The sequence below is a fragment of the Micropterus salmoides genome, unplaced genomic scaffold, assembly GCF_014851395.1.
Source record: "Micropterus salmoides isolate LMB-PRFRI ecotype aquatic unplaced genomic scaffold, ASM1485139v1 Ms_hic_scaffold_4, whole genome shotgun sequence".
Taxonomy (NCBI): domain Eukaryota; kingdom Metazoa; phylum Chordata; class Actinopteri; order Centrarchiformes; family Centrarchidae; genus Micropterus; species Micropterus salmoides.
Window position 1 is genome coordinate 31,062,018 of NW_024043372.1, and position 26,075 is coordinate 31,088,092.

Consider the following 26,075-nt stretch of genomic DNA (forward strand, 5'->3'; position numbering starts at 1 on the left):
GAAATAATCACCAATGCTCACAATTAGCGCGCACCTGTGCACTTTATAAGATTGTCAGTGACGCGCCTCCTTGCTGCTGGGTCACCTGCGTGACTAACAGGGTTAGTTTCTTTAGCCAGCCGGCGTACACCGCGAGAAAGGAAAGTCTCTCAGTCTGCAGCATTGGTAAAACTGGACTATGGTAAGCTTATTACAATTACAAACACACTGCAGGCCAGGCTAGTGGAAGCAAACTGAGGAGAGAGAGACCACAGAAGTGGTTTAGGCCTACAATTTTTAGTACTTTAATCAGGATTTTCCTGTCGCACTTAACCTTCTGAAATGGAGTAGGCTATGGAGTGAATTTGATCCAAAAGAAAAAAATAACTATCTTACTATTTTAAACTAGCCTATATTGTAGGTTTACTATTCAAGATAATCAAGTCATCATTCAATGGTAGCTACATCTAATATATATTAAATTATTACATTGTTATATCCTTTAATATTTTATGACCTGATTTTCCGGATACTGATATAGATTAATAAGTTCTAACTGCTCATAGCACACACACACACACACACACAGACACACACACATATATATATATATAATGTGTAGGCTACTGTACATTTGTAAGTTGAATACATGGCACACAGTAGGCTACATTTGGATGTAGCAGTTATATTTAATATATAAATGTAAGGAAAAACAAACACACTTTGTTTGCACTATGCTTTTATCTAAAAGTCAGTGCACGTGGGAGTTCAACCACACTAACTCCAATGACTGCTGACAGCACAGTACAATATTTCCTTTCTGAAAGGAGGGTGGGGCGCCCTCAAACGACTTTTTACAACAGCAACTTCACTTGCTGGCCAAAGCATTGCAGCCATCTTGCACAGCGCATCGAGAGTCATTAAAGTCTGAAATTTGGTTTGTTAGCTCGTTGTAAAGCCCGTTATTATTCTACCAGGAGTCACACGGCGCGATTCTAAACCGGAATAGATATCGTGAAAACATAAACACGCCGGCGACGACACAACATTTGATGCAAACACTTCGTCTCCGGTGCGATGTTGTTTCGTCTCACGCATCCCCAGCAATGACAGCTGAGCTGAAGCCATTGGTACCGCCTTTGACAATGTGGGACAGCCAACCACAGCTCGCAGAGATGCCTGAACGGAGACGTTCCGTTGGTGTGCGCACGCGCACGTCACTTGGTAAGTACCTCACACTTCTCACACACTCGCAGTAGCGTGAAGATGGCGGGTAGCCCCGGCCAACTGGATGAGCGTTTTTTACACACAGAGGTGAATAAAGCGGTAGTTTGCCATCCTGTACAGTCTGTAGAGTCACAACCGTCGTTCTTGTGTCACAACAACCACTGGGGTAGGCACGAGGCAGCCGGTAATCACATGGCTATAGTTCCGGGAGAAGGGGGTAGCGCGAGCTAATGTCCAGCTGGGACTTGGTCAAGACGATTGCTGAAGCAGGTACGCTGTAACTAAATGTTGTTTTCCTCTTTGTCTCCCCGAGCATACACGGGAAGCGAACGCCGGAGCTGACAGAGAAAAACAGTAGATGTGCCAGAGTCTTGCCCCATCACGTTCAAGATTGTTCGTGCTCCTTCTGAACAAGTTGAAGTGCAGGGGGTCTCATCAAAACGAGGTCCCCATGGTTCAACTATGGATGTATCTACGGCCAGCACGGACTCCACGGGACAAGACCCTGGCAAACCACTTGCTGTTAGTAGCGGTGTAACTTCTCTCCCTATTCAACAGGGGAAACTAGGCTCACACTCGGTGCAGACTTTCAATGGGAGCCAAACTATGAACTTTCACAATTCAGGAAGCGCTGCCGCTCTCGGGGGGACGACAGTGACGAGCGGTACTGGTGACAGCAGCAGCACGGCGGTATCTGTCACAGCAGCCAACAGCGGAACAGTGATGTCAAAAGGGCTAGCCAGTGCGATAATGCCCCCCTCGTCAAACAGTGTAATTCAGACGCCTCTCATGATCTCGCAGAGTGTTGTCGCTTCAGCTCAGCCTGTCAGCCAGACAGCCGGACCTACTGTGACTCTCGTCAGGCCGCCTATGCAAACCGCGGGGTCGGGTGCAACTTTGAATGGGAACAATAATGCGAGCCCTGCTGTTGCTGCCAATACAGGTCAGACTAGTATCGTCGTACAGCCCACGCATGTAAACAATAGCCAGCCGTCCAGCGCAGGTTCGCACATAATCAAGGCAGAGCCACCCACAACAATAATACAGACGGCTCCGCAGTCTGCTGTCACTCCCGGCGCCGTCAGCGCTCCCCGGATTACGGCAACGGGAGCAGCCGGTCCAGCCGGGATCCGAGCCCTGACGCCTCAGATGTTGGCCCCAAGGCTCTCACAGACCTCCCCGGGACAGCCCAGTATACATAACATCCAGCTCCCCCCGGGTGAGTCAAGTCAGAACTTTTTACTGTGCATGCACTGGCATTTATTTCCACACTTTTCTGACTCACCAGAGTGGTTTCATTTTCATTTGCCTCTGCTCAATGATTATTAAAAGAAATATTCAATGATTATATTATTGAATTTTGATCCAACACAGTATATTACACATCTGTCCTCTAAGACTCAGTGTTAAATAGCACACCCGATTCTTTAAATAACTCTAAACCACTGTTATGATTGATGGTGAGAATAACAGCTGATCATTTAACAGTGCCCTGTTTCTCTTATTGGAAGTGCATTGCTTTTGACACTACTTCTTCCTATAGATGTGCTAGTATAATTATATTCAAGTTGTCCCTTATTTTCCTGACTTGGCTCAGGGATGGTGCTTGTACGCAGTGAGAGTGGACAGCTGCTGATGATTCCTCAGCAGGCTCTGGCCCAGATGCAGGCCCAGGCACAGGGAGGCATGCCACCTCGGACTGCTACACCAACAAACGTGCCTCCTGGCCAGGTAAGATGGCGGTCTGCCCTAGGAAGAGCTTTATATTAATAAACCATCATGTTTCACTTTTGTGCCAATGTTTAGCTTACCTTCCTTCCTACAGGTCAGGGAAGAACCTGTTGAGTAGAATATTAAAGAAATTATAGCTAATTTTTACAGCAGGTTGATGGAAAGGAGTGTGCTTGTATGTTATTGTGTTGTATTACTAGTCTTAATTTATGCCAAATTATAACATACACATAGATATATATGTATTAAAATGTAATCCATGTAGTTTCTAGTTGAAGAATGAAACTGGGTGTCACACATCATGTCACACTATGTGCCTTCTCTCAGGCTCCAGGAAACACCATCATCAGCAGACAAGTCGCTCCCAGCACCATCATCCGTCAGGGCTGTCCAGCCCCGACATCACTCGCTGCCACCACCGCTCTTCACAGACCTCCTATCCTTCAGGTAACCCTACCTGCTTTCGTCACATAATTATGTTTATTTGGCTTGTAGCACAGTGTTTTGTGTTTGCTATTTGTACAAGTTGCAGATTGAAGGATGATACACAGTGATACTCATTCACTGTTTGAAATTGGGTCAGCATTATATTACATTATAGTGTGCCATAATACTACTAGTTTTGTGTGAAAGTGACACTAGAAGGTTTTTATGAGTGCATTTTTCCACAATGAAAAGGAAGCAAACTCTCAGTCTCCATATGATGTGTTATTGTGTGCGTAGTGTGAGTAAATGTTTTTCAGTTGCCAGGGTTTATTTGGTAATCCTGAACCGTGTTTCCTAGATTTACTGTAGTAGAGTTGAGACCTTGACTTGAAGGAGTTATATGTATTTTTAAATAAATATTCTGTATGCTAGCAGCCAAGGGTCTCAGCAGATAACAGAACATTTCATGTGATCTTATGAGGTGCAAAATGGATGAGAAACCAAGTTACACGTAGATTTGTTATTGTGAAAAAAAGTGTGTACTTGCTGAAATGTAGTTTTTCAAGATGCACATAGAACAGCACATCGGCTTTTGATGGAGGAGGGTATAATAATTAAACACAGTATTTCTGTTAAAACCATGAAGCATTTTTCTTTATTATCTGCTTGTCAGTTCATTACCAAATTTGAAGAAAAAGTGTAGTTCTGAAACTTCTACATTTTCTGTGCTGTTATTTGTTTAAGTTTGCTAAAAGAAATGAACAAAATATTCAGGTTTAGTTGTCAAGTGTTCAGATGGAATTTATAGCTATAACTTTGATGAGTCTGACTTCTTTCTATGTAGGACTTTATCTAGCTAACATGGATGGGGCTGACAAGAGCAGGTAGTGATCAGACAGAAGTGGCCGGGCATGTCTTTAGGAACTCTTGCTTATGTGGACCTCTTCCTCTAACAACCTGTTAAAGGTTTATGTCACACAAGCCAAAACCCATCAGCAGATTTGCCAGTTATAAATGAAACAATCACAAAATGAGTCATACCATGGGATTGCTGACTTATTTCCTAATGGCTTACAACGAACACATTGAAGTTCTTGTTTGAGGACGAGCACCCAGCTGAAATTCAGTTCATGAGAAGCGCACCTGTTTCCTCTTATGAACCTGAAGCTGTGCATCCAGCTGGTTGATCAACTTTGAAACGGCTCTGAAACCCACAATCTCCGAAAGTGGCTTCTGAAATGTGGTTAACAACTGAAATAACATGTCAGGATGGCGATGTCTGTCTTCCTAGAGCTCAGTTGGGGCTACAGTAACAGGAATGACCCCCAGGACCATCAGCCAAGCAGCTGGGACCACAGTTACCTCAGTAACAATGAGCAAAGTGAGTTGTGCTAAGCCCAATGGATCAGATAGAGCTGGTTGTCAGCATGTATTGTTGCACTGTACTGTAGAGTTTGACACTGCAATTATGTACTTTAGTAGTCAATTACAATATAATAAAAGCAAGCTGCCATGTATAACATGGATATTCACAAATGCAACTTAATTCATAATCCTAATGTTCTGTGTTTTTGGCAGGAGACATTGGAGAACGTGAAGAAATGTAAGAACTTCCTGTCTACATTGATCAAGCTGGCATCCTCTGGAAAGCAGTCAACAGAGACTGCAGCCAGCGTGAGAGAGCTGGTCAAGGAGCTGCTGGTGAGTGAGCCCTACATACAGGAGATACACATGAACCTGGTAACTGTAGATGTGATAAGGTTATTAACAAATGAATGCTCTAAAATACAATCATTTGAAGTAAAAAAAAAAAAAAATCCCAGCTGGCCTTTAAAAGTGGAAAACCTTTAGCCAAGAGAAGTATCATCTGTATCTGCAATTGTGACAGCTTTCACTCCCAGCTCTTTATGCCTACATATTGCATTAGGAGGGCAAACTGGAAGCTGAGGAATTCACCAGTACATTGTACAAAGAGCTCAAGTCTTCACCTCAACCTTACCTTGTGCCTTTCCTCAAGGTAAGAACGCTTGTATTCTATCGTCATTTTCATTAATCAAAGATAATTTTGGTCACGATTTTTTTGGATCCCAGCAAACGGCGCATTTCTGTGATGTTTGTCTCCTGTAGAAAAGCCTCCCACCCTTGAGGCAGCTCACCCCAGATGCAGAGGCCTTCATCCAGCAGAGTCTGCTCCCTCAGCCGGCCTCAAGTCCAGTCTCCTCCACCTCAACCACCCCCACAACAGTGGTCCTGGGCAGCCCGGTCCCGCACCTCACTGCCCCAGTCAGCAGGCCGCAGCTCCAGCCAGGCATTAGCAAACCAGGACAGACACCCACACTGGTAAACTGATGTCACCTCCACTCAACTTTGAGTGGCATTTATTTATTTGTTTTTATTTGGGGGCATTTTTCTCCTCTATCGGACAGTGAAGAGGCAGACAGGAAATGGGGGAATGAGTGATGTGCCCGTCATGCAGCAAAGGTCCCCAGCTAGAATCAAACCGGCTTTAACCATTCAGCTACCTAGACACTCCTTGAGTGGCATCTGAAATATTCCCACTCCCTGAAATTGCATAATAAAGTAAAGGTAATAGTTAATCTACATTTGAAACGTGCAGGTTCTCCAGCCTCAGCAGCAGAGAGCAATCTTGAGACCTCAGGTAGCCTTACCGACGACCCCTATGGTGACTCTCAGGAATCAGGCCCCTGGCCGCATCATGGTGGGACAGCAACAGGTCCATCTTAAAGAGCTGCAACCAGGTGAGAAAGTCAATCTAATAACACCTCTGTCTGTGCATACATGTGTCGTTCTTTGTGTGAGCTGTAGTATTTATTGAGATTTTGTGTCTCTGACAGTATCTGTGAGGCCGGAGGTTCCACCTGTTTCTAGACAAGTCTATGCTGCAGCCTTGACCCCGGCTCAAAAGAACAAGCTGAAGGAGGCGGGTGGCACTTTCAAGTAAGAACAAAGAAAACAGAGTTCAAATCAGTTTTACCACAAATGTTGTTTAATCACACAGGTTTTAGTAATAGCATCACTCAGTTAAGTTTTGGGAACTTTTGTAACTCTCCCAGCAAAATAAAAATGTCATTATATTATAGAATTTAATTTAATTGTCAGAATACTGTTAAAGTGCTACAAAACAATATGTAGCTGGGCAAATGAAATGAACAGTTCAGTGATTTCTCCAAGTTTCAGTGCTATTTTTGCCACACCTCCGTGAGACCAGGGCTGGGCGACATGGCCAAAAATGTTATTACGATAAAGAAATTCACATCATTTGATATCTATAATTATCATGACAAATGTAAAGTCACTATTTCTTTTGAGTTTAAAGGCTGATTTTTGATCCTGAGTGAAAGCTGAGGAAACCAGATGGTTAATTGTGGTTTAAAACAAATCTTTATGGTCAGAACGTGACAAAACCTTGCCAAACAGTGGATCATTTAACAAATCTGAGTTAGAGTTAGAGTTTTTCTTCAACAAAATAAATGTCTTAATAGAAAAATAATTTCCCAGCCCTGTGTGCGACACATCTGGATTCATGGATATTTGTCTAGTGATTTGGGTTTGCCTTACTGAATTTACATTTATAGAGATGATGACGACATCAACGACGTGGCCTCCATGGCCGGAGTGAACCTATCAGAGGAAAGTGCTAATATCCTAGCAACCAATTCTGGACTAGTGGGAGCGGTGACACATTCCTGTAAGGACGAGGCTTTTCTCTCCTGTGCCATGCTACAGAGGAGAATGCTGGAGATCGGTGAGACACCTACAACATCACTGACAATCCAACATCTGTCCCGCCACCCCCTGAAGTCCCAAGGTGTTTTGCTGTTTCTCTCCTCCAGGTAGGAAGTATGGCGTGACAGACCTGGGCGCGGAGGTGGTGACCTATGTCTCCCACGCTACTCAGCAGCGGCTCCAGAACCTACTGGAAAAAGTTTCCCAAGTTGCTCAGCAGAAAAATGTCAATTTCAAGGTTTGTTTACAGCAGCATTATAAAGAGACGAAACACATTAGCGCTACAACATTTTACTGTATTTACAAAGCTGTTTTTAGCATCGAGTTGACAGATGCTCCGAGTCCACATGCATGTGCAATCATTTCTTTCCTGTAGTCTTTTGTTTTTTTCTGGGATAGCATTGTAACACTTTTGTCTGTTGGCAGGAGGATGACAATTATGAGCAGAGCAGTGATGTTCGTGCTCAGCTCAAGTTCTTTGAGCAGCTGGACCAGTTAGAGAAACAAAGGAAGGAGGAGCAGGAGAGAGAGATCCTCCTAAAGGCAGCTAAGGTACTGACAGACATCAAAATTGTATATCTGAAAGCTACTGGTGATATTGTAATTGTATTAAAAGGGAATGTGGTAGCTTTGTGTTGAGGAGTAAGTAAGAGTCAGATACCTGGTGTCAAATAGAGTAATAAAATAAATAGAGAGGTCTTGATGTTTTCACAAATGAATGCCTTTCTGTAATAAATACCTGGATTAAATATTCTTTATATGAAATTAAAAAACTTAAGAAACCATGAAAACATGCACTTTCTTGCCTTGAGATATTACATTCAGCAGACATGTCATTGAAGTTATTCTAGGTTTAAACAGACTTTCATCAATTTCAAGCATTTGAAGTTACTTCAAAGCAATCTGTTACTTTTTAATGTTTAAATGAAGTCTAGGTTCATGGATTAATAGAAGCAGGTGTGTAATACATGCTGATTTATTTGGCCTATATTTAGTAGTTCAGTATCCCTCAGCTATTCTCTTCTCCAGAGGTACATTATATTCTATAAAGTTCAACAAAAGGTTGCCTGCAATTGATTTTGACTCACCCTCGGGATACCTGTTAGGATGTAAAACAAACCGCTTCTAACAAATGTACTATGGAGATGAATTTATTTCTAGTAGGTATGTGACATTTGGAATAAAATGATACATGGATTTAATAAATCACCTGGGCATCTCAAAAGAACGGTTGTGCTGTATGAATATTGTTTAACTCGTAATGTAAATATTGAGGGATATTCGGGGGACTTGAGGCTTAGCCAAAACAAGTAGTTGGTGTAGTTTTCCATGTGATAGCAGATATTCATGCAGAATGGACTTAAATTAATTTAATAAACAACACAGTATCCCTAGCCCTGCGCAACCCGGGCTTTCCTTTTTCTTCTGACAACATCATTAATGTGTGTTGCTTCTGGCCTTGCAGTCTCGAGCTCGGCAAGAGGACCCGGAGCAGCTGCGTCTGAAACAGAAGGCAAAAGAGGTAGGATGAGAGGAGGAGTGCTGTCAACTAGTCTCTGTTTCTGTACGTTTATGCACTGTGTGCTTAATTTCCATGTTGGTATGTCTGCGTTGTCCAGATGCAGCAGCAGGAGCTGGCTCAGATGAGACAGAGGGAGGCTAACCTGACGGCCTTGGCAGCTATTGGTCCGAGGAAGAAGAGGAAGATTCTGGACTCTCCATCCTCGTCTGCTGCAGCTGAGGTAACACTAATCGCAGCATCCTCTTCATATAGTGTTATTTAACTGTGATAAAGCCTTTGCCATTTTCACTCTGCAGGGAACATCTCTTTACATTACTTACTTGGCGAGACAAAATGGACTCACACTTCAACAAAAGACACCAAAGTTATAAAGTGAAAATGCCGGTGACAGTTAAAAATCTTCTTTCTTTGTCAGTATACTATAGTGGTTACAGAAATAGCTAATGTTGGCGCTAATAGTTAGTCAGTTCTTCTTGGATTGGATCAGTCAGACAAAGTTGATTTGGGATGAGCTGTGACTCACACCCCGAGAGTAACCTGCTGTCTGTCATCTGGTCTGTTCACATACCTGGAGAAAATTATGTTATGAAGCAGCTCGTTAGATGTGGCAGAGCACCCAAACAAATCAAATTCAAACAAGTCACTAATCACATTCATGAGACAATGTGACAAACCATTACTGCCAATGCTGCAGATGTTGGTTACACTTGGCTCTACCTGCTACGCATCACTGTTATTGGTTGAGTTAATTGATTTCTCATTTGACCACAAACCTCAGTTTGCTCTAGGCTTTTAATTCCCTTAGTGATCCACAATAGCAGAGCCTGTTCTGTGGAATAAGTGTATAAACATTTGCTACAATGAATGGCCCTGGATTCTTTAATTGTTGCTGACAAGAATTGCCATATAAAAAAACAAATGTTTTCTCTCGCTCTAAAAGGTTTTAACACATATTGCTAATAAACAGTTCACATGCATCCATTAGTTTTCTCAACTGCTTAATGCTGTTCAGGATTGTGAAGTCAACAAAATGAAAGTTTCTAGTCCCGTCAAGCTACACACAAATAGGTAACATAAAATTACACAATATATATACAGTTATTTAGAAAGAAAAAATGATTATAATCAGATCGCAGTGTCTGAATCCGCCGCCACAGTCGAAATCTCCTTTAGCTAATAATACTGTACGCCAACTTCCAGGGGTCCAATGTTCAGGGGCTGTCGGGAGTAACACATTAAAAAGTATTACCTGGGGAGAAAGAACATAAGGGAAATCTTAAACCACTGGGCTTTTGTTACAACTAAACAGAAATTGAATACTTACAAATTATGGTCAGAAGAATGGAAACTTAAAACTAGTTTTCCGTTAACACAGAAGGAGAAGCTGCTTCCATAAGCATATAGAAGTTACTCTAACAGACACCCTCTAGCAGGGAGGAGTAGACTGCTTTTGGTTTAATGTTGATCACATCTCTTAATCTAACAGTTGCACATACATTGTGGAAGCTCCCAAATGACCCACTGGCGTGCACTTACTTCCAACACACAGACTAAACTGCTGAAGGGTCAGCCTGGAGTAACACAGGAGAGAGCAGTTCAAAGAAAACAACAAAACACACAGCTCTGTGGCCATAACGGACTATTAGGTACAAAAATGGCTTCAGCCATGAACCTGCTGCAGTGGCTGCAACGTTTTCCTTTGAGGCATTTACGCCTGTCAAAATTACGTCCACAAAAGGTGTTTTTTTTTTTTTGCCACTGGCAGTCTCAGTCTTATACGAGGTGGAAAGGATGTAGTCTGTTTCTGACAGTTTGGCCAGTAACATGCACACCAGAAGCCTGCTGGAGGTCATTTTGTAGGGCTCTGGCAGTGCTCCTCCTGTTCCTCCTTGCACAAAGATAGCGGTCCTGCTGCTGGGTTGATGCCCTTCTATCACCCTTTTCCAGCTCTGTCCAGTTCTTCTGGTGTTACAGTCCGTCTCCTGCTATCTCCTCCATGCTCTTGAGACTGTGCTGGGAGACACAGCAAACCTTCTTGCGACGGCACCTATGGATGTGCCATCCTGGAGGAGCTGGACTACCTGTGCAACCTGAATGGTGGTCTGTGGCCACCACCTGGAAAAACCATTCGCTTTTTTGGGGGTTGTCTTGCGGTTGCCTCTTCAGTGCACATGTTGTCACTTTTATTTGCACCAAAACAAGTGACAATGATTCACAATCGCTAATGCTTCTTAACTGGACAGATTGATATCCCTGACTGACTTGCTGTTATGCTGTGATCAGTGTGAAAAATGGGCCCAGGTTTAAAAATACAGAAATTATACTTTTAAGTGGGATTTTGAATGACTTTTTAACTTGTAGTGGAATACTTCTACCTTGCTATATTGGTACTTTTACTTAAGTAAAATATCATAATACTTCTCCCACTCCTCTTCGGGTATCACATAACCAGTCCGCCCTCTCACCCTTTCTGTCTCCCTCCCACCTGTCTCCTCATCTTGCAGGGATCAGGAACAGGTCCCTCTCTGTCTGGTGGTGCTGGTTCGTCAGGCTCCAGGCTCACACGGCAGCGCGTCACACGTGTCAATCTCAGGGACCTGCTCTTCTGCTTGGAGAACGAGAGATTTACCAGTCGCTCCCATTTCCTCTACAAGGGCTTTCTCAAATAGGCTTGATGTCAGAGAGGAGAGGAGGGGAGTGAAGTGCGTGGAGAGGCCAACCGCTCCCACCATAGAGAGAGCATAAGAGACTCTTATGAATGAAGAGGAGGAGCTCAGCGACTTGGCACATTTCAAGGTCTTTCATATGCACATGATAACCTGAAATGCAGTGGTAGCCATATCGGATGGCCTCTCCACCTCTCTCCTCTAATGCCTGTTTTCTTATAGAGCAGTCATGGACTAATTTTCCCTGAACTTCTTTTTCAAGAACGTGCAAAAATGAATGACATGTTTTATGAGGAATGGTTTTTGTATGAACAAATGAGTTATTGTACAATTATGCACTGTCCACAGTAGTTTATTGTCTGATTATATGTGTGTGCGTTAGACTTTAAAGAAATGGAAATCACCACATTTGTTTTACACCAACTAATTTTATTGAATAATGATTTTTTTGTTTTGTCAACTGAATTAGTTTGAACTCCAAACTGTGTAACCTACTGAGTTGCCTTCCTAACGATGAATAAGCCATATAGCTACCCCAAAGCAATTAACCCTTCTGTAACTCATGATGCAGTAGCTCGCTCTGTATCTGTCATCTCCATTACTTTATTTGACTTTCCCCCCCAGCATATTTATTTACTAAACTCAAGCTTAAATTAATGTTTAGTTATTTATTTAATGTGACACCTCAGTTGTTTCTTAAATTCAAAACAAAATTTACATTCATAGGCTACTTTTTAAAATCAGTTTTGGCATTTTTTGGGGGGGTATAGTTTTCAGTGTGTGAAGAGAGGTGTTTGTTTTTTTATCTGATAAAAAATTTGTTTGACATGTATTGGTTTCTAAAACTTAAACAGAAGGCTTTTAACCTGTATTGCTCTACCAAACATACATCTACCGGAAACTGATTTCTATTTTTGTAGCTGCCACCAACACACATATTTTTACTCTTTTAATAGTTACTGACAGTGTCCTCCAACTTAAGAAACTGGAGTTTCTTCCTGTATATTTGTACATGTTACACCTAAAGTTTTACACGCAGTTTTGTATAGAATTGAGAATTTACCCATACTACATAAAGAAACATTTTCTCTATTGAAAAGTTGGAATAAATGATTTTACAGTAACTCGTTTGGTTTGGCATCTGTCATCAACAGTTTTTTTTGTATTTTATTGTGTTGCACTAGGGGGCAGCATTGCATTATTAGAACATATAGATGTGTGCTGCATGTGGTACTGGGGGTATTGAGGCATTGTACATGAAAGAGCTGAACACCTTTAATTCCATTTTTACGCTACCTGTTCACAGATCGTTCCACTTAATCCTCTAACATCTGTAAAGCCACATGTTGTACACAATGCGGGTGTGTCCCCTGGGTTTATATAGGCGTCTATTGAGGGCAACTCCCAGGAGCGTAACACACAGCTCTCAACTTAGACTGAAAAACACACTCACACACAGTCTGCTACCAGTCTGTGCTGTTCTTTGTTGGGCTGTCTTGTATGAGTCCGTCTCAGTTATCAGCCCAACACACGGTGGTAACAGCTGCAACATCAGCTGCTAACATTCACCACAACCATGGGCTGGAAATAATTAGTCCATTCTGCCACTGGGACAGTAGCCTGATGTTGCAATGATTGGGAGCAGCTTTCGTATCTGCGCCGACCAAAGAGAAACAATAAGTGTATATTTGGAGCTATCAGTGGTGATGAGCCCCAATTTCATTTTCCATAATGAAAGTACATCTGGAGCCACTAGGTGGCAATAGCTCATTTTACCAAATTAGAGGATTCTGTTGTAGCTGAGATGGACTGAAGCCATAGCGTCAGCTTCTTTATAGTTAATGTTACCTTACATTACATCTGGCTGACTTTATTGTTCACATGTTTGCGTTTTGCTGCACTCGACACCTACAATACAGACTGCTAGGCCAACATGTCCGGTGCTTCCATTTTGCATAACACAGCAAAAAAAAAAGAGAGCGGGAAACAATCTGATTGTTAAATAATATCACAGCATTGTGTTGCTGTGAGAAAGACAAGGCAGACTTTCAGTTGTGAGTACAGAACCAGCGTGGCCTGACAGTCTATCATGGTGTCTGGTGGCGATTCAGGTAAGGCCTCACCCCCTGTGCTTCAGCCCAATCCAATATTTTTTCCTGGTAATCCCCCTTCCACTCCTCAACACTGGTGCTCTTTCAGAGTTAAGTCCACATAAGCTCCCACTTGAGTGCCAGAGGCAGAGCAACAACAGGGATGGTGCGGTTGCCTAGCGACGTCTCAGTCACTGCACCTGAGGGTGTTGGGTAAACACCCTGAGCCTGCCAGAGGGAAGGAGAAAGAAGTAGCATCACTGATTCCTTCCAAGACATTTAGGGGGCTGTTATTAATTTGTTGCATTCAGTGCTGTCATTTTTGCTTTCACACCATGGTGAGATTATATAACAAACCATATCTAAAGTTGAAGTTTATTTGTGTGTGCAGACACGCTCATGCCTGTGACTGTTCATCAGCACTTAGCTATGGGTGCTTTTGTCTGATTCCAAGATGGGATTTGACTGCTCTGATAGTGCTTCTCAGCAGGGTGTTCCTCTTGCACTTTTATGATAAGTCTCCAGTCTAAAATTCCTTGCTTGTTTACGCTCACAGAGGGGCTCAGTTTTAATGATGGTTAGAGGCTGATGAAAGCTCCCCCAGCCCCCATTACTTACATGAAACGGATGGTTATGAAAATCTTTATTAAGGTAAGACCCCTATGGCTAGATGAATCAGAAGGTTGTGATATTTTTTTCATTGACATTACTTTGCAAACCAATGAATTTGAAATTCCCTTCGTAATCCCACCATATTCACGCTGTGAGACAAATGCAATACTAGTCAGTTAATTAATTTTATCCTTTTCAACGCCTCCTTGCATATTGTTGATTAAGCTTTGAGCTTATGAATAAAACTCTCTCCTAGGAGGGACATGAGAATGTGATTTGGATGAACTGATGTGGCACACTGTGATCCAGTCACTGCACTTTATGATCCATTAAGATGCACAAATCCAGTAGCCTATAACCCCTTTTATCCTGAAATGAAAGAAAATGATTTTTAGCCTTTCCTGAGGAATCAGACTCTGAAATATAACATGCAACAAAAGTTCATTTGGTTACACTTCCTCACAAGTCCATTTCTTGTGGGATCTGCCCTCGGTCCACCTAGGTTAATGCTGACTTTAGGACTCTTGGACTTTCGTCTGGGGGTCGACCGGGGCAATCTGCTTTGGCCTGGAGATACTATAATAAGACCAGTGTTTATGGCCGCCACTGAAATGGGTTTGTAAGCGTGGCTGAACCTGTGAGGTATTGATGCGGGGGTTAATAGCCTGTTGGCCTCTTTAATGGAGCTGAATCAGGTCAAGCAGCAGGCAGTGCCAGCCCACAGGAGAGGAACATCTCCATTTACAAAGTAATTTCCTATATGAGGCAGGACAGGCACCAAAATGTGTTGAGTGCACACACCTGTGGTTCATACAGAGAAATATGTGACATGAACACACAGGAACAAACAGGCTGGTGCCAGACTAAACATGACACAGGCTGATGTGAAAATCAAAAATGCTTTTTACATTTTAATCCACTGTTTTTTTATTTGGTCAGTCCTGTGCTGTATACTGATCTTACTATGATCCTCAAGACTCAACTTGCTCAAATAATGACGTCTGGTTCCTAATCGAACCATTGCGAGGATGATGCATTGTTTCAATTTTCCAACTTGGTTGTTCACAGTGGCATAAAACTGAAATGGTCAAGAAATTGTAAACAAAAGCCATGTAGAGGAAATGGCAAGGGCAGACATTTCATGTCACTGTTGATTGGGACATTGCAAACATATCCCTGTGGGAGATTTTAAAGAATAAAGGCTGAAAAGATTAGGCAGCAGACCAAACCACTGTGAGGCATATGAGGAGGGATTACAGAACATAATGTTTCAAAAAAGAGACTGGACTCATAGTAGTGATCATACAAGAGCTGTTAACTGTTTGTATACCAACACACAGTCTTGTATCACACAGTCAGTGGGCAAAAAAACAAACCCCTCCAAATACTTACATACTACAGTAGGGGATATGGGATCTTTGTAACACCTAAGGGTTTTTCCTGGCTCAGGATGGGACTTTGGGGGGTGACTTTGCACGACAATAAGCATGGCCGCTACGCCTACAGAAAAGGCAATGAGTTACCTTATGACCAAAATATATGCATTTTCTAGTAATTTCTGACCATTTGATAAACAAAATATATCCACAACCTGGAGGTATAAAGGTACAAAAGTAAAGTATAATGTTAGTATAATAATATATTTACAGGTTACACTTGATTTGGATAATTTGCTTACAGATAGTTTATTAGTTGAGATTAAGCTGTTTCACTAATAAAACCTCTCTCTAATATTAGCCTACACCACTGTGGTTAAGGTTTGATTAGTGCTAATGTTTGTGTATTCATTATAATTTCAGTAGGCTATAGGTTACTATAGTTTACCATTAGTAGCCTAATATTAATTCCAGTTGGACAAAACAGCAGTTTCATTTTTGTGGGTTGTTTTCAGTCATTCAATTATTGTGCAAGACAAATTCTACTTGGTGGTTTGCTGTAGTGCCTCCTCCAGGCTGTGATTGGTTGGTTCGCGAAAAAGTGATTTTGACGAGCTTGATGCATGCGGCTGCATGAAAGGCTCCCGATCTCCCTGCGGACATTAGCAGGCAGGCGAGATCGGGAACAGGTGAGCGTCACGTAGAGCCCAGAAAACCTGATTTGGAGAGCGCATAGGAGAGTCAATGTGCCGGTACGCCAAAGCATAAAATGTAAACCGGTGAATACTGGAACACTTCAAGCACAAATGGCTTTATATTGTGAGAAATAACAGGAAGTTATCTCTCCCAGTAGCGCAAACACACCTTCGTAGCGGAGCGTTCAGGCGCAGTCAAACCAACGCAGCCGCTGGTTTATTAATTTCTACAATCACCAACAAGTTATGAATCACCTGATTCACTCTGCACATGCTCAGTTTAGTCCTTATTACACATGGTAAAAAGTAGCACCCTGTGGCAGACACAGGGGCGTTTCCAGGCTCTTGAAACATTGGGGGCTTAGCCCATCCCAGAAGTCTTTCATGTTTTAGCCCCCCCATTGCTACCTACCCAAAGTATGTCTATAAAGCAACAGTAAATATATATATATATATATTATAATTACTATTGATAACAATCAACACTGATAATTGGGGGGTTTTGGGGGTCCTCCTCCTAATTATCTGCATTCTGGTGATTTTCTTTTCACCAATTTATTGAGGAAATGTCTCAGGCGACAGTTCAAAATAAGAAGAATATAGTGTAATATAATGCTGTAAGGCTGTCAGGTATATTTCTCCTGTAGATCAACCTAAAGTCATTTTAACCTTTTCACCTCAATGATAAAATAGCTTCATTAATCTGAATTCAGTTAAGAGTTATTTAGTGATGAAATATTTGAAAATTTTGAGCATTAAACACTGAATTTCCTGCATTCTGGAGACATTTTCTGCACATATTTATGGTGGAAATGTCTTTATTTTTATAAAGGGAAGGACAAAATTTAGGTGGCAGGTGACAATTCAGAATATAAAAATATAATAGAATGTAATGCAGTAACCAGTAGCTTATTATTTTTTTTAGCTTATATTTATATATTGGTTATTTTCGCACATTTGGCGAATTATTATTATTTTTGGCCCTCCACACCGCTTAAGCAGAGGGGGAGGGAGTGGGTGCTGTAAGAGATGTGATTGGGCCAACCCAATGTCAGTGTAGGCCTATGCTTTATGGGCCGATTGTTGGCCCATTTTTAAAAAACAGTTAGGCCAATATAAATAAATAATTTGAATAACTACTCGATGAGACTAGCGCACTGCTCTTCATCAGAGGAAGAAAACCTTTATTCGCCAAATCTGTCTTCCATTGCACTGTGTGGGATTTTCTTTATCTTGATTTTTTTTTGATCGAAACACCAACCAAACACACTATTGTAACTTTTTTTTCTGACTTTCCCCCCAAATTTTCAGGGTTTCCACTCCGGATGTTTTTATTGGCACTATAAGTGTCTGTACCAAATGATATATGAGTATATATGATATATAAAGTTGCTACAATGTGACACTAAAAGAAAAACCTTTAACCCCATGGTGGTGCAAGTGGAACAGTCAAAGGATCAACACAAATGTCAAAATTGAATAGCAATCCATTTGATATGTTTTTGAAATATTTCCATCTGGACAAAAGTGGATCAACAGACTGAGATTGGCATCCATAGAGCAACGGCGATAGCATGGCTAAAAATTGTCAAAAGACAAAATAACAACAAAAATGAATATAAATAACCATGAGACCACTTTAGGCCAAGAAAGTCACCTCACCTTGAAGCACTGTTTAAGATTCAGAAAGACAATATTTAATTACGTATGAAAAGAGGCTATTTGCCATGAAACATAGGTAGATTTTGCTCTTGTGATGAACAAAGGAGTTTATATACAAAGGGCACACACATAAGAACAGAGTCATCAAGCTGCGACTAATCATCTTAGATTGGGCACATGCCCAGAGAGGTTGTCGTTCCTCCCTGTCGTGTTACTTTAATATCATCATTACAAGACTAATTCTGTTACATATGTGTGGTGGTCAATTATTTATTTATACTAATGACTGCTATACATGCATTATTCATGGTAAGCGTTGCTCTGTCTTCCTGAAGTGATGCTGACAGAGGGAAATGGAGGGGAAGATGGGAATGGAAGCTTGATTGTACCCTAAAGAACACCAGACTGACTTGGCTGCTAAGGAATCATCTCCATACCATTTAGAGATGTAGCCAGTGTCCCAGGGAAGGCACTTAAACTGTGGCTAAGGTGAAGAATTACATGCAGTTGATTAGAGGAGCCGCTCTGCTCGAGGACACAGCTCGAATATCCCACTGTACTCTAGCATGTAATCACAGAGAAGTCGGTCTCTACAGAGATGCTCAGATTTCACGTACTTGTGTTGAGGATGTCAACATGAACACAAGGGCAATCCATGATGGGTCCTTCTCTGTGATTATATTATAAGTGTTGCTGGATATGACAAGTGTGCTTGGCCAGTTGTTTGAACATTCACAGTGTTAATTAACTCACAAGAGACATGTTAAAAAATGAATGGTCAAAATCAGCACAGCTGTGCTTCGAGCTAAGTGCTAACATCAGCATGGAAATACGCTTACAGTGACAATGCTAACATGCTCATGATATGCAAGTGTAATGTGTACCATGTTCACCATCTTAGTTAAGTGTGTTAGTATGCTAACAATTGCTAGTTAGCAATAAACCCAAAGTACAAAGACATTTCGTCAATGTCATTTGTTTTGCAGGTATTTAGTTATAAATCAAAGTACTGGACAAATAACAAATTAGCATACAAGAAAATTTGACCTGATGGCGGTGCTAGATGAGAACTATAGGGATAACCAAAAATCACCCCATTAACATTAAAGTCAACCTTGTGGTGGTGTTAGAGGAAAAGTCAGGGGATCCCTCATGTCAGTAGGATTCATCCTCTGGGGTCCATGACCCCCTGTACAAAATGTCATGACAATTTATACAATAAAGCTCATAGGAATAGCTTTTGACATGTGGCCCATGAGATTAGGTAATAATGCTGGACGCACCTCACTATATATACAGTAGGTATTTTTCTTGGAAGACATTTTGACGTCACAGCAGGAAATCCAAGGTGTTAATGATAAAATAAATGATTGCTCAATTCGATTTAACAGTAGAGACATTGTTAATGTTATTAATTATACCTGTACGTTTCGTACTATGACAAGTCCTAGTGTTTCAAATGAGCAATTAACCAATTTATGTGTGACTAACTGACACGTGGTGAACCGGGGGCTTTTCAAGTGCTGTTTGTCGGTGCACAGACAGTGTTTCAGCCTTGACTTATATGAACACCCAGTCTAATAGCATCTCCACGGGACCAGCCACCCATATCATAAATGGCTGGTCGTTAAACAGTAGATATTCTCTCCCCCACTTGCAGCAGGAACATCACATTTATTCTGCTGCTTTGATCTCATTTTAGACTGAGTCCTGAAATAGCAGGAGGCTCAGAGTGGTGTCAGCAGAAAAGCAGCCAGCAGAGCCAGCCCGTCCTGGGCAGTACCTTTACTGAATAGCAACATTAACACTTTAACTAGGAGCAGTTGATCACGCAGCCGGCATCAGAACCCCCCCCCCCCCCCCCCCAGCACTGGCCCAAGAGACTCAATAGCTATATGGAGAGGAAATGAAAAGAGGCAGTCTTGGACATGTTTGAAGAGGAGATCTTTATTTACAACACACAAAGCACTGGCTGCAAGCCAGCAGCAAATCTCTCAGTCTATATATGCCATTTATCAAGGGGGCAACTTGAGTGTGCTTTCTTCTATCACTCTGCCTATTGGCCACAGGGAAACCTCAGCTAAGCCCATCAAAGAAACCTTCCCTGAAGTAAATCTCCGTATCTGCTATGACCAAGATGCCCTTTTACCAACTTGATCATTATTTGAGAGCAGTGGCGCCCACCTCTGAAGGCTCCCTTATTAACATGGGTCCAGAATTCTGATGGGTCCATAACAGAGTTCAGCATTGTACTAAAGATGAACTTGGGTTTATTACTGAGTGTTCTTATTACAGGGATGGGATACTTCACTGTAGATGAGGAAAAAGCACTGGTAACTAGTCCACTATGCTCCACCAGCTCTGCTCACCTGTACCTGTCTTCTGTACCTCTCCATTGCCCACTCCTCTAATTTCCGGCCATAGTGGACAACCCAATAAGTATCCCTCTATTTCACTACCTCATATTTAACCTTTTTTACAAACCATTTTCTAAATGTTATCCATTGTCCCTACTGTGCTTGGATTTCACTTCCCTCGCCCCCTCCAACCCTGGCTTCCATCTTACTAATCACCTCTCCACACGGCCTACCTGGATTTTGCCACCACCTCATTTTTCTCCCTCTCTCTTACTGCACTGCCTCTCTGCTTTCTCTCTGGGTGTCTCATTAAAGGAGCTCTATCTAATGAGATTACGCCGTGGGGATTAATGGCGTGGCTAATTGATAGACACACAGCCGGAGAGGATTAAATCCCTTTAAGTCCCCAGTGGGCTTTTTGGCACTTCAGCTGACTAATTGAAATCACAGGAATGGACACAAATATACTTCCTGACCCCATACACTGCTCTACGTCTCTTTCTTCTGAGATGCAATAAAAGTACAAATAGCGAGTGTTTTATTAGAAAATTAATCCATATCCAAACAATTGGGTCAGAGATTAACTGCGTAACTCCAAAGGGAGTCTGTTTTGCTTCATGACTCTAACACTTTAAAATACATTGGTCCACAGTAAAAAATAAAGAAGGTGCAATCATTCAGTGCAAATACAAACCAGTCATTTCATGAACAAGTAAAGGTGGGAAAGCAGTCAATTTAAAGCCACTATGTGTAGAATCTGTATGTGATTATAGCATACACATCAAATGACTCTGTGTGTGTGTTTGTAGAAAAATGAGACAATCCTGAAAACTGATGCAGTCCCTGAGCTGCTTTCAGCTCATTCATCATCAGTCTTGGCTGTTCAGTCAATGGGGGTGGGTGGGGGCTAGAGGCATGCATTGCTGTCTGCCATATTATCTTCTTTAATACTAGCACAGGGGGTGCGCAAACATGGGAAATGTTAAAATCCAACACATAGTGGCTTTAAGTCTGGGCTAGTATAGCTAAAGCTGTAACAAATAATGATTTTAAAGACAAGAGTCCTGTTATAATTTAAAGCTTTGAGTGACATGAAATGACCAGCACTGAACCATCTGGCCATGTCACACAGTTCAGCATACTCCGGAAGATGATGCACGTAGGGAATATTCAAAAAAGATGGCACATTTTCAAAACATGTCTTGTTTATTTTCTGAAGCACACATCCAGTATCTAGATGAATGAAGAAAAGAATTCCAGGACACGGAATAATAGAACAACTATCAGCAGGCATGGCCAATGAACTTTTCTCTGTCCTGAGGCCAGAGGCCAACAGGAGGAACACGTCCGTCAGTGACAATACAGGTTGAAAGGGGAAGGCTGTGTTTTCACATATAAAAGGAGTATAACAAAGCATTTTAGAAAACAATCTCAAAAGAAAAAAAACTAGCAAACCATGTATAAGCAGGCATCTTAAAAATGGAACTATGCTTCAACAGAAGACAAAGAAACAAAAATATCCATATATTAAAAATGAACGGGCCAAAAATCCCCTAAGCCCAGTGAAGAGCTGGAGAAAGAGCAGCAACTTTTATGTCATCAATACTTCAAAAATAGGTATCTTACAGTATTTTTATTTTCTCAGTGTCTTTATACAGAGTATATTCATATAGTTTCTTCTGACTATTTTCACATTCTCACCACATAGTAACAAGTGCTTTAAGTAAAACATTTTGAAAAAAAAAATCATGCACTTTAATAGTTTTGTTGGCCTATAAAAAACGGGAATGTTCAAGGCGACAAAAAAAAAAAATTCTCAGATGCCTTTGTTCCAAGTCATTTCAAGTTCCACTTTCTTACATTGTCTGACTAATCAGATCATGCCTACATAAGGTTTACACTGTGGAGAAAGCAACACAAAACCATACAGGGCAGGCAAGCTTCTCAACATAAAGGCTCCTAAACTCATGAGTCCATAGAGGAAAGGCAGGCATTCTCCACTACATTAGAAAACCCCCACATGTATAAAAATGGTCTCACACACTGTCAGTGGGTCAACAGGTGATGCTTGTGAGAGCAGGTCCTTGGAGAAGAGGGTTGTCTTTACCACAACAACTCTTGTTGGCTTCTTTTAGGCCCATAATTCATTGGGTTATGATATCCGATAGTCTGCCCTGGTTGTGTCCTTCCCTCCTGGGACTGGCTGCTGGGGTTGTTTATCTGCACCACTGTGAAGGGGAGAGGAGAGGGACAGGCAGGGCTGGTTTGAGGAGCACAGGGGGCGACGAGAGAATGCGCCTCCACTGTACTGCACGAATGGCAACCGATCCTGAGATAGCAGGAGTCTGATACAAAAACACACCACAAAAGGCACTTTATAAAATGACAGTGCTTCTGTTCTAAGGAAATTCAAGTTGACAGAGTGAAAGAGAGAGTCAGAGAGCGCCTTCCCAAGAACATTCTCTTCAGTGTGAAACTAAAGCAAGAGATGGTGTCCTTTTAACAATCAATCAAAGCACAAATTCACTACTTGTGTCTCTCACGACCGCCTTGATTCATCCCCAGAGAGCTCCAGGTCCAGCGTGGTGAGAGAACAACAAAAAGAAGAAGGAAAAAAAAAAAACATCACACTACAAACGCGCCACGAAAAAATATAAAGCCAGAATACAGTTGCGTAGCAGTGGAATTCATGTTTTTGCGGGCTCGGTCGCTGTGAGCAAGCTAACGCAGCGCATGTCTGCCATGGAGACTGCGTCATGTTCTTGGCCCCTGAATGTGGTTTCTAGGAGCTTCCACCCAACCGATCACGCCTCTCCCAAACCCTGCTGTAGCCCCACCCAGCCTGCCGCTCCGCTCTCAGTCATCGTCCCCTCCTCCGTAGAGGTCGGCCAGCTTCTTGAAGCGAGGGCCCCAGTCGTTGAGGTAGTCGTAGTCCTGGTCCCCTGAGCTGGTGGAGTTGAGCGAGCTGACGGAGCCGGCGGTTGAACCGCTGCCCTCGTAGTCGAACACCAGCAGGGAGTCGTAGGGAGGAGCTGTGGGGTCATTGTCTGCTGCCCTCAGACCCTGGAGACATAAAGATTGACAGATGACAGATCTGCAACCCACACTCTACAGTTATAGTCTTTCCTGTTCTGTGTGGTTAGACCGACATATCAAAACTGGATTTAGGCCAATCATTGTTGTTCAGCAACAATGTAATGGAGCACAGGTTTAGGTGGCCAGACTGTAGAAGTTCCAATAAACCTAATAAACCAATTTGCTTACGCACCAATTAAGGTTTTAATGTTCCATCACGGTCTGAATGCCGTTTTAGAGCCAGACATTGAGCTGTGTACAGGGGCCAAATATTTCTCACAGCATCTCTGCTGGCAGGAATACAATTCTGGAGTGAAAAAAGTCTGCAATTTGTTTTGAAAAACGTAACAATCCCTCCCAAAAAAAGGTTCAGATCTCATGTAGTGTAAGCCTTTGTGTGAGTCACATCAGTCAGGTAACATTAAAGTCTGTGAACACCCAGCTTATAAATAGGAACATGAAATCAACACAACACCACAAAATATTTCCTCACTCTTCAACTTACATCATTAATGAAGTCTCCTATATCTCCAGGGTGGGGCAGACTGGGTCTGACAGGGTACTGGGACTCAGCAATCACTGGTCTCTCATCCACCCTGCGCACCCCAGCTGGCTTATTGATGATGTGGTCTAAAGACTCGGGCTGCTGCAGCTGGCTAAGGTCATAGTCCTGGATGAAGTCCGTAGAGAAAATGTTGAGAGACATCCTAATGTTCATTTCCTATACATATACAGTATATATAATTTTTTTTGGGGGGGGGCTTTTTGCCTTTATTTTGGATAAGACAGCTGAACAGAGACATGAAATGCAGGAGAGAGGGGATGACAAGCAGCACAGGGCCGTGGGCTGGATTAAAACCCAGGTCACTGCCATAAAAACTCAGCCTTGTTCATGGGTATGTGTGCTATACCAGTTGAGCTAACTGGTGCCTCAACTTCTTCTGCTTTTATTCGTAATTTACTAATCTATTTATTTTTTCAGATTTACTTTCATTGAACAATGTGTTTTTTTACAATTTTTTTTTTTAACAATCAAACCCCAAATTAATAACCTCCTTATATTCTGCTGATTCTCTAACTACAGTGCATGCATTGAGTTTTGAATTGTGCTCAGTTTACAAGTTGGTACATATCCTGTGGTTTCGTTGTCCACCCTCACAGACTCACAGGCTTTGATGTGCATTCATGTTGAGTCTGCGAGGGCTCAGGACTGACCTGCAGAGAAATATGTGCAACAGATCTGTGGTTTCAAATGGACTTTTGAGCCCTTTTGCTTGAGGGAATTACCCATAATTCACAGTAATGTTAGAAACAAGAATGTTAGGGGAAGTCTGAAATGATAAAAAAGATACTAAAAGAGCTTGCAAGAACAAGTAAACATTCATCAAACATTACTGATATTATCAATGTTGGTGTTTAAAATTATATAAAACAACTCACGCTACTCTTTTTCATATGAAATATGAGCCGCACATTTTACTGTCACATTCCTCTCAAAGCATAGTTGCTGATCATGCAGGTGACATCTTTGACAACTCTCTCTCACACTTACACACAACACTCTTACTGCTTATATTTATGTGTTAATTATTCTAACTGTTATATTTATGTGTTAATTATTCTAACTGCACTAGGTGCTTGCTGTTCAATCTATATTCACTGCTGATTTCTAAACAAAACGGTACGTAAATAGTCTGTGGTTCATACAAATCAGCTTAGGTTAAAAATCTATTTAAAATGTTTAACTATGTGTTGTAAATAGAGCAGACTGTTGACTTCCCTTAACTGCTGCAGCTGATAAATAATTGTACCCACTAAATCCTCATGCAGGTGCCTAAGAGTGACAATATGGCTATTTACACTGCAGCCATCTGATTCTAACGTGTATTTGCATGTTAGATATCCGGTGTGTGAGGGTGTTGTAAAATAGCAAGTATCAAAAATGGTATAATTAATAATACATTTATGAATTAATCAAAGCCTTTGCAGCTTAACATTATTGAAGGTTATCGTTTATTTAGAAAATAGTGTGTTGTGGTGGCAGCCCGGCTGACGGTGAGGGTCCTGGTTTTTTCTACTTTTTATCAGTTTTTCTGCTTTTTCCCTTGGTTTCCTGTTCTCTGCCCGCCTCTCTGTGTTTTCTCCCCGTGTGCTCTCTCTCCCTCTGCTCCTGAGCCCAGCCAACTACCTGCACCTGCAACCCATCATCCACCTCGTCAGCCTGCCACACCTGCCAGTAATCAACCTCATCCCAGCCTGTATTTCAACCCCGGTTCTCCACACCATCCTTGCTTGATCGTCGTTGCTCCATACCTGGTGCCACTCCTGTGTTCAGGCTTCCTCGTTTCTTGTTTTTTCAAACTTACCCTGTGCCTTGTCTTTGTCTCCCCTAACCTTGTCTCTCTGTTTGTTTCCCTCCCAGGTACACTCACCTTCGTCCTCCGCTCGGCTGGGCTCATCCACTGGCCCACTCCCCTTCGGACCGCCCTCTCGGCGTCCTCCCTGTTCCCCTGCCTCTCCTCGCTTCCTTGGCCCGTGTTCCCCGGCTCCCTGGCCCTCGTTCTCCTTGGTTCCCCGTGCCAGTACTTCCCCGACGTCCTACTCTCCCTCCACTCCAGTCCCTCTCACCCTTTTTCCCCCAATAAACCTCCTTCCCCCTGAACGCTGCATTTGGGCCCTCTCTGTCCACACACCACACCCCGTAACATAGTGTTACATAAGAAGAATTGGTGTGTCGCACTTGTATAACTTATATAACAATTTCTGGGCAGAAAAAAGTGGCTGGTGTTATATGGAAAGATAGATTTTTCAAGCCCAGGAGCATTTTCTGCTCCAGCATTTGTTCGTAAGGAAGAGGGCAGATTGCACCCTGAAAACATTTTTCTCTCACTTCTAGAAGAGTATATTTTG

At 42.1% G+C, this 26,075-nt stretch overlaps 1 protein-coding gene and 1 pseudogene across 1 annotated transcript; one reads left to right on the forward strand and one right to left on the reverse strand.

Moving 5' to 3' along the window:
- Positions 1-660: 660 nt before the first annotated feature.
- Positions 661-12,422, forward strand: taf4a (TAF4A RNA polymerase II, TATA box binding protein (TBP)-associated factor). The gene is made up of 16 exons (XM_038695517.1): positions 661-1,203; positions 1,520-2,425; positions 2,804-2,937; positions 3,265-3,384; positions 4,655-4,744; positions 4,942-5,064; positions 5,291-5,380; positions 5,491-5,703; positions 5,981-6,122; positions 6,219-6,321; positions 6,960-7,129; positions 7,218-7,348; positions 7,537-7,662; positions 8,576-8,632; positions 8,730-8,852; positions 11,137-12,422. The coding sequence occupies exons 2-16, from the start codon at positions 1,669-1,671 to the stop codon at positions 11,299-11,301; spliced, it is 2,544 nt and encodes an 847-aa protein (XP_038551445.1). The 5' UTR covers positions 661-1,203; positions 1,520-1,668; the 3' UTR covers positions 11,302-12,422.
- Positions 12,423-21,277: 8,855 nt separating this feature from the next.
- Positions 21,278-26,075, reverse strand: part of LOC119885478 — a 192,948-nt pseudogene continuing 188,150 nt past the window's right edge.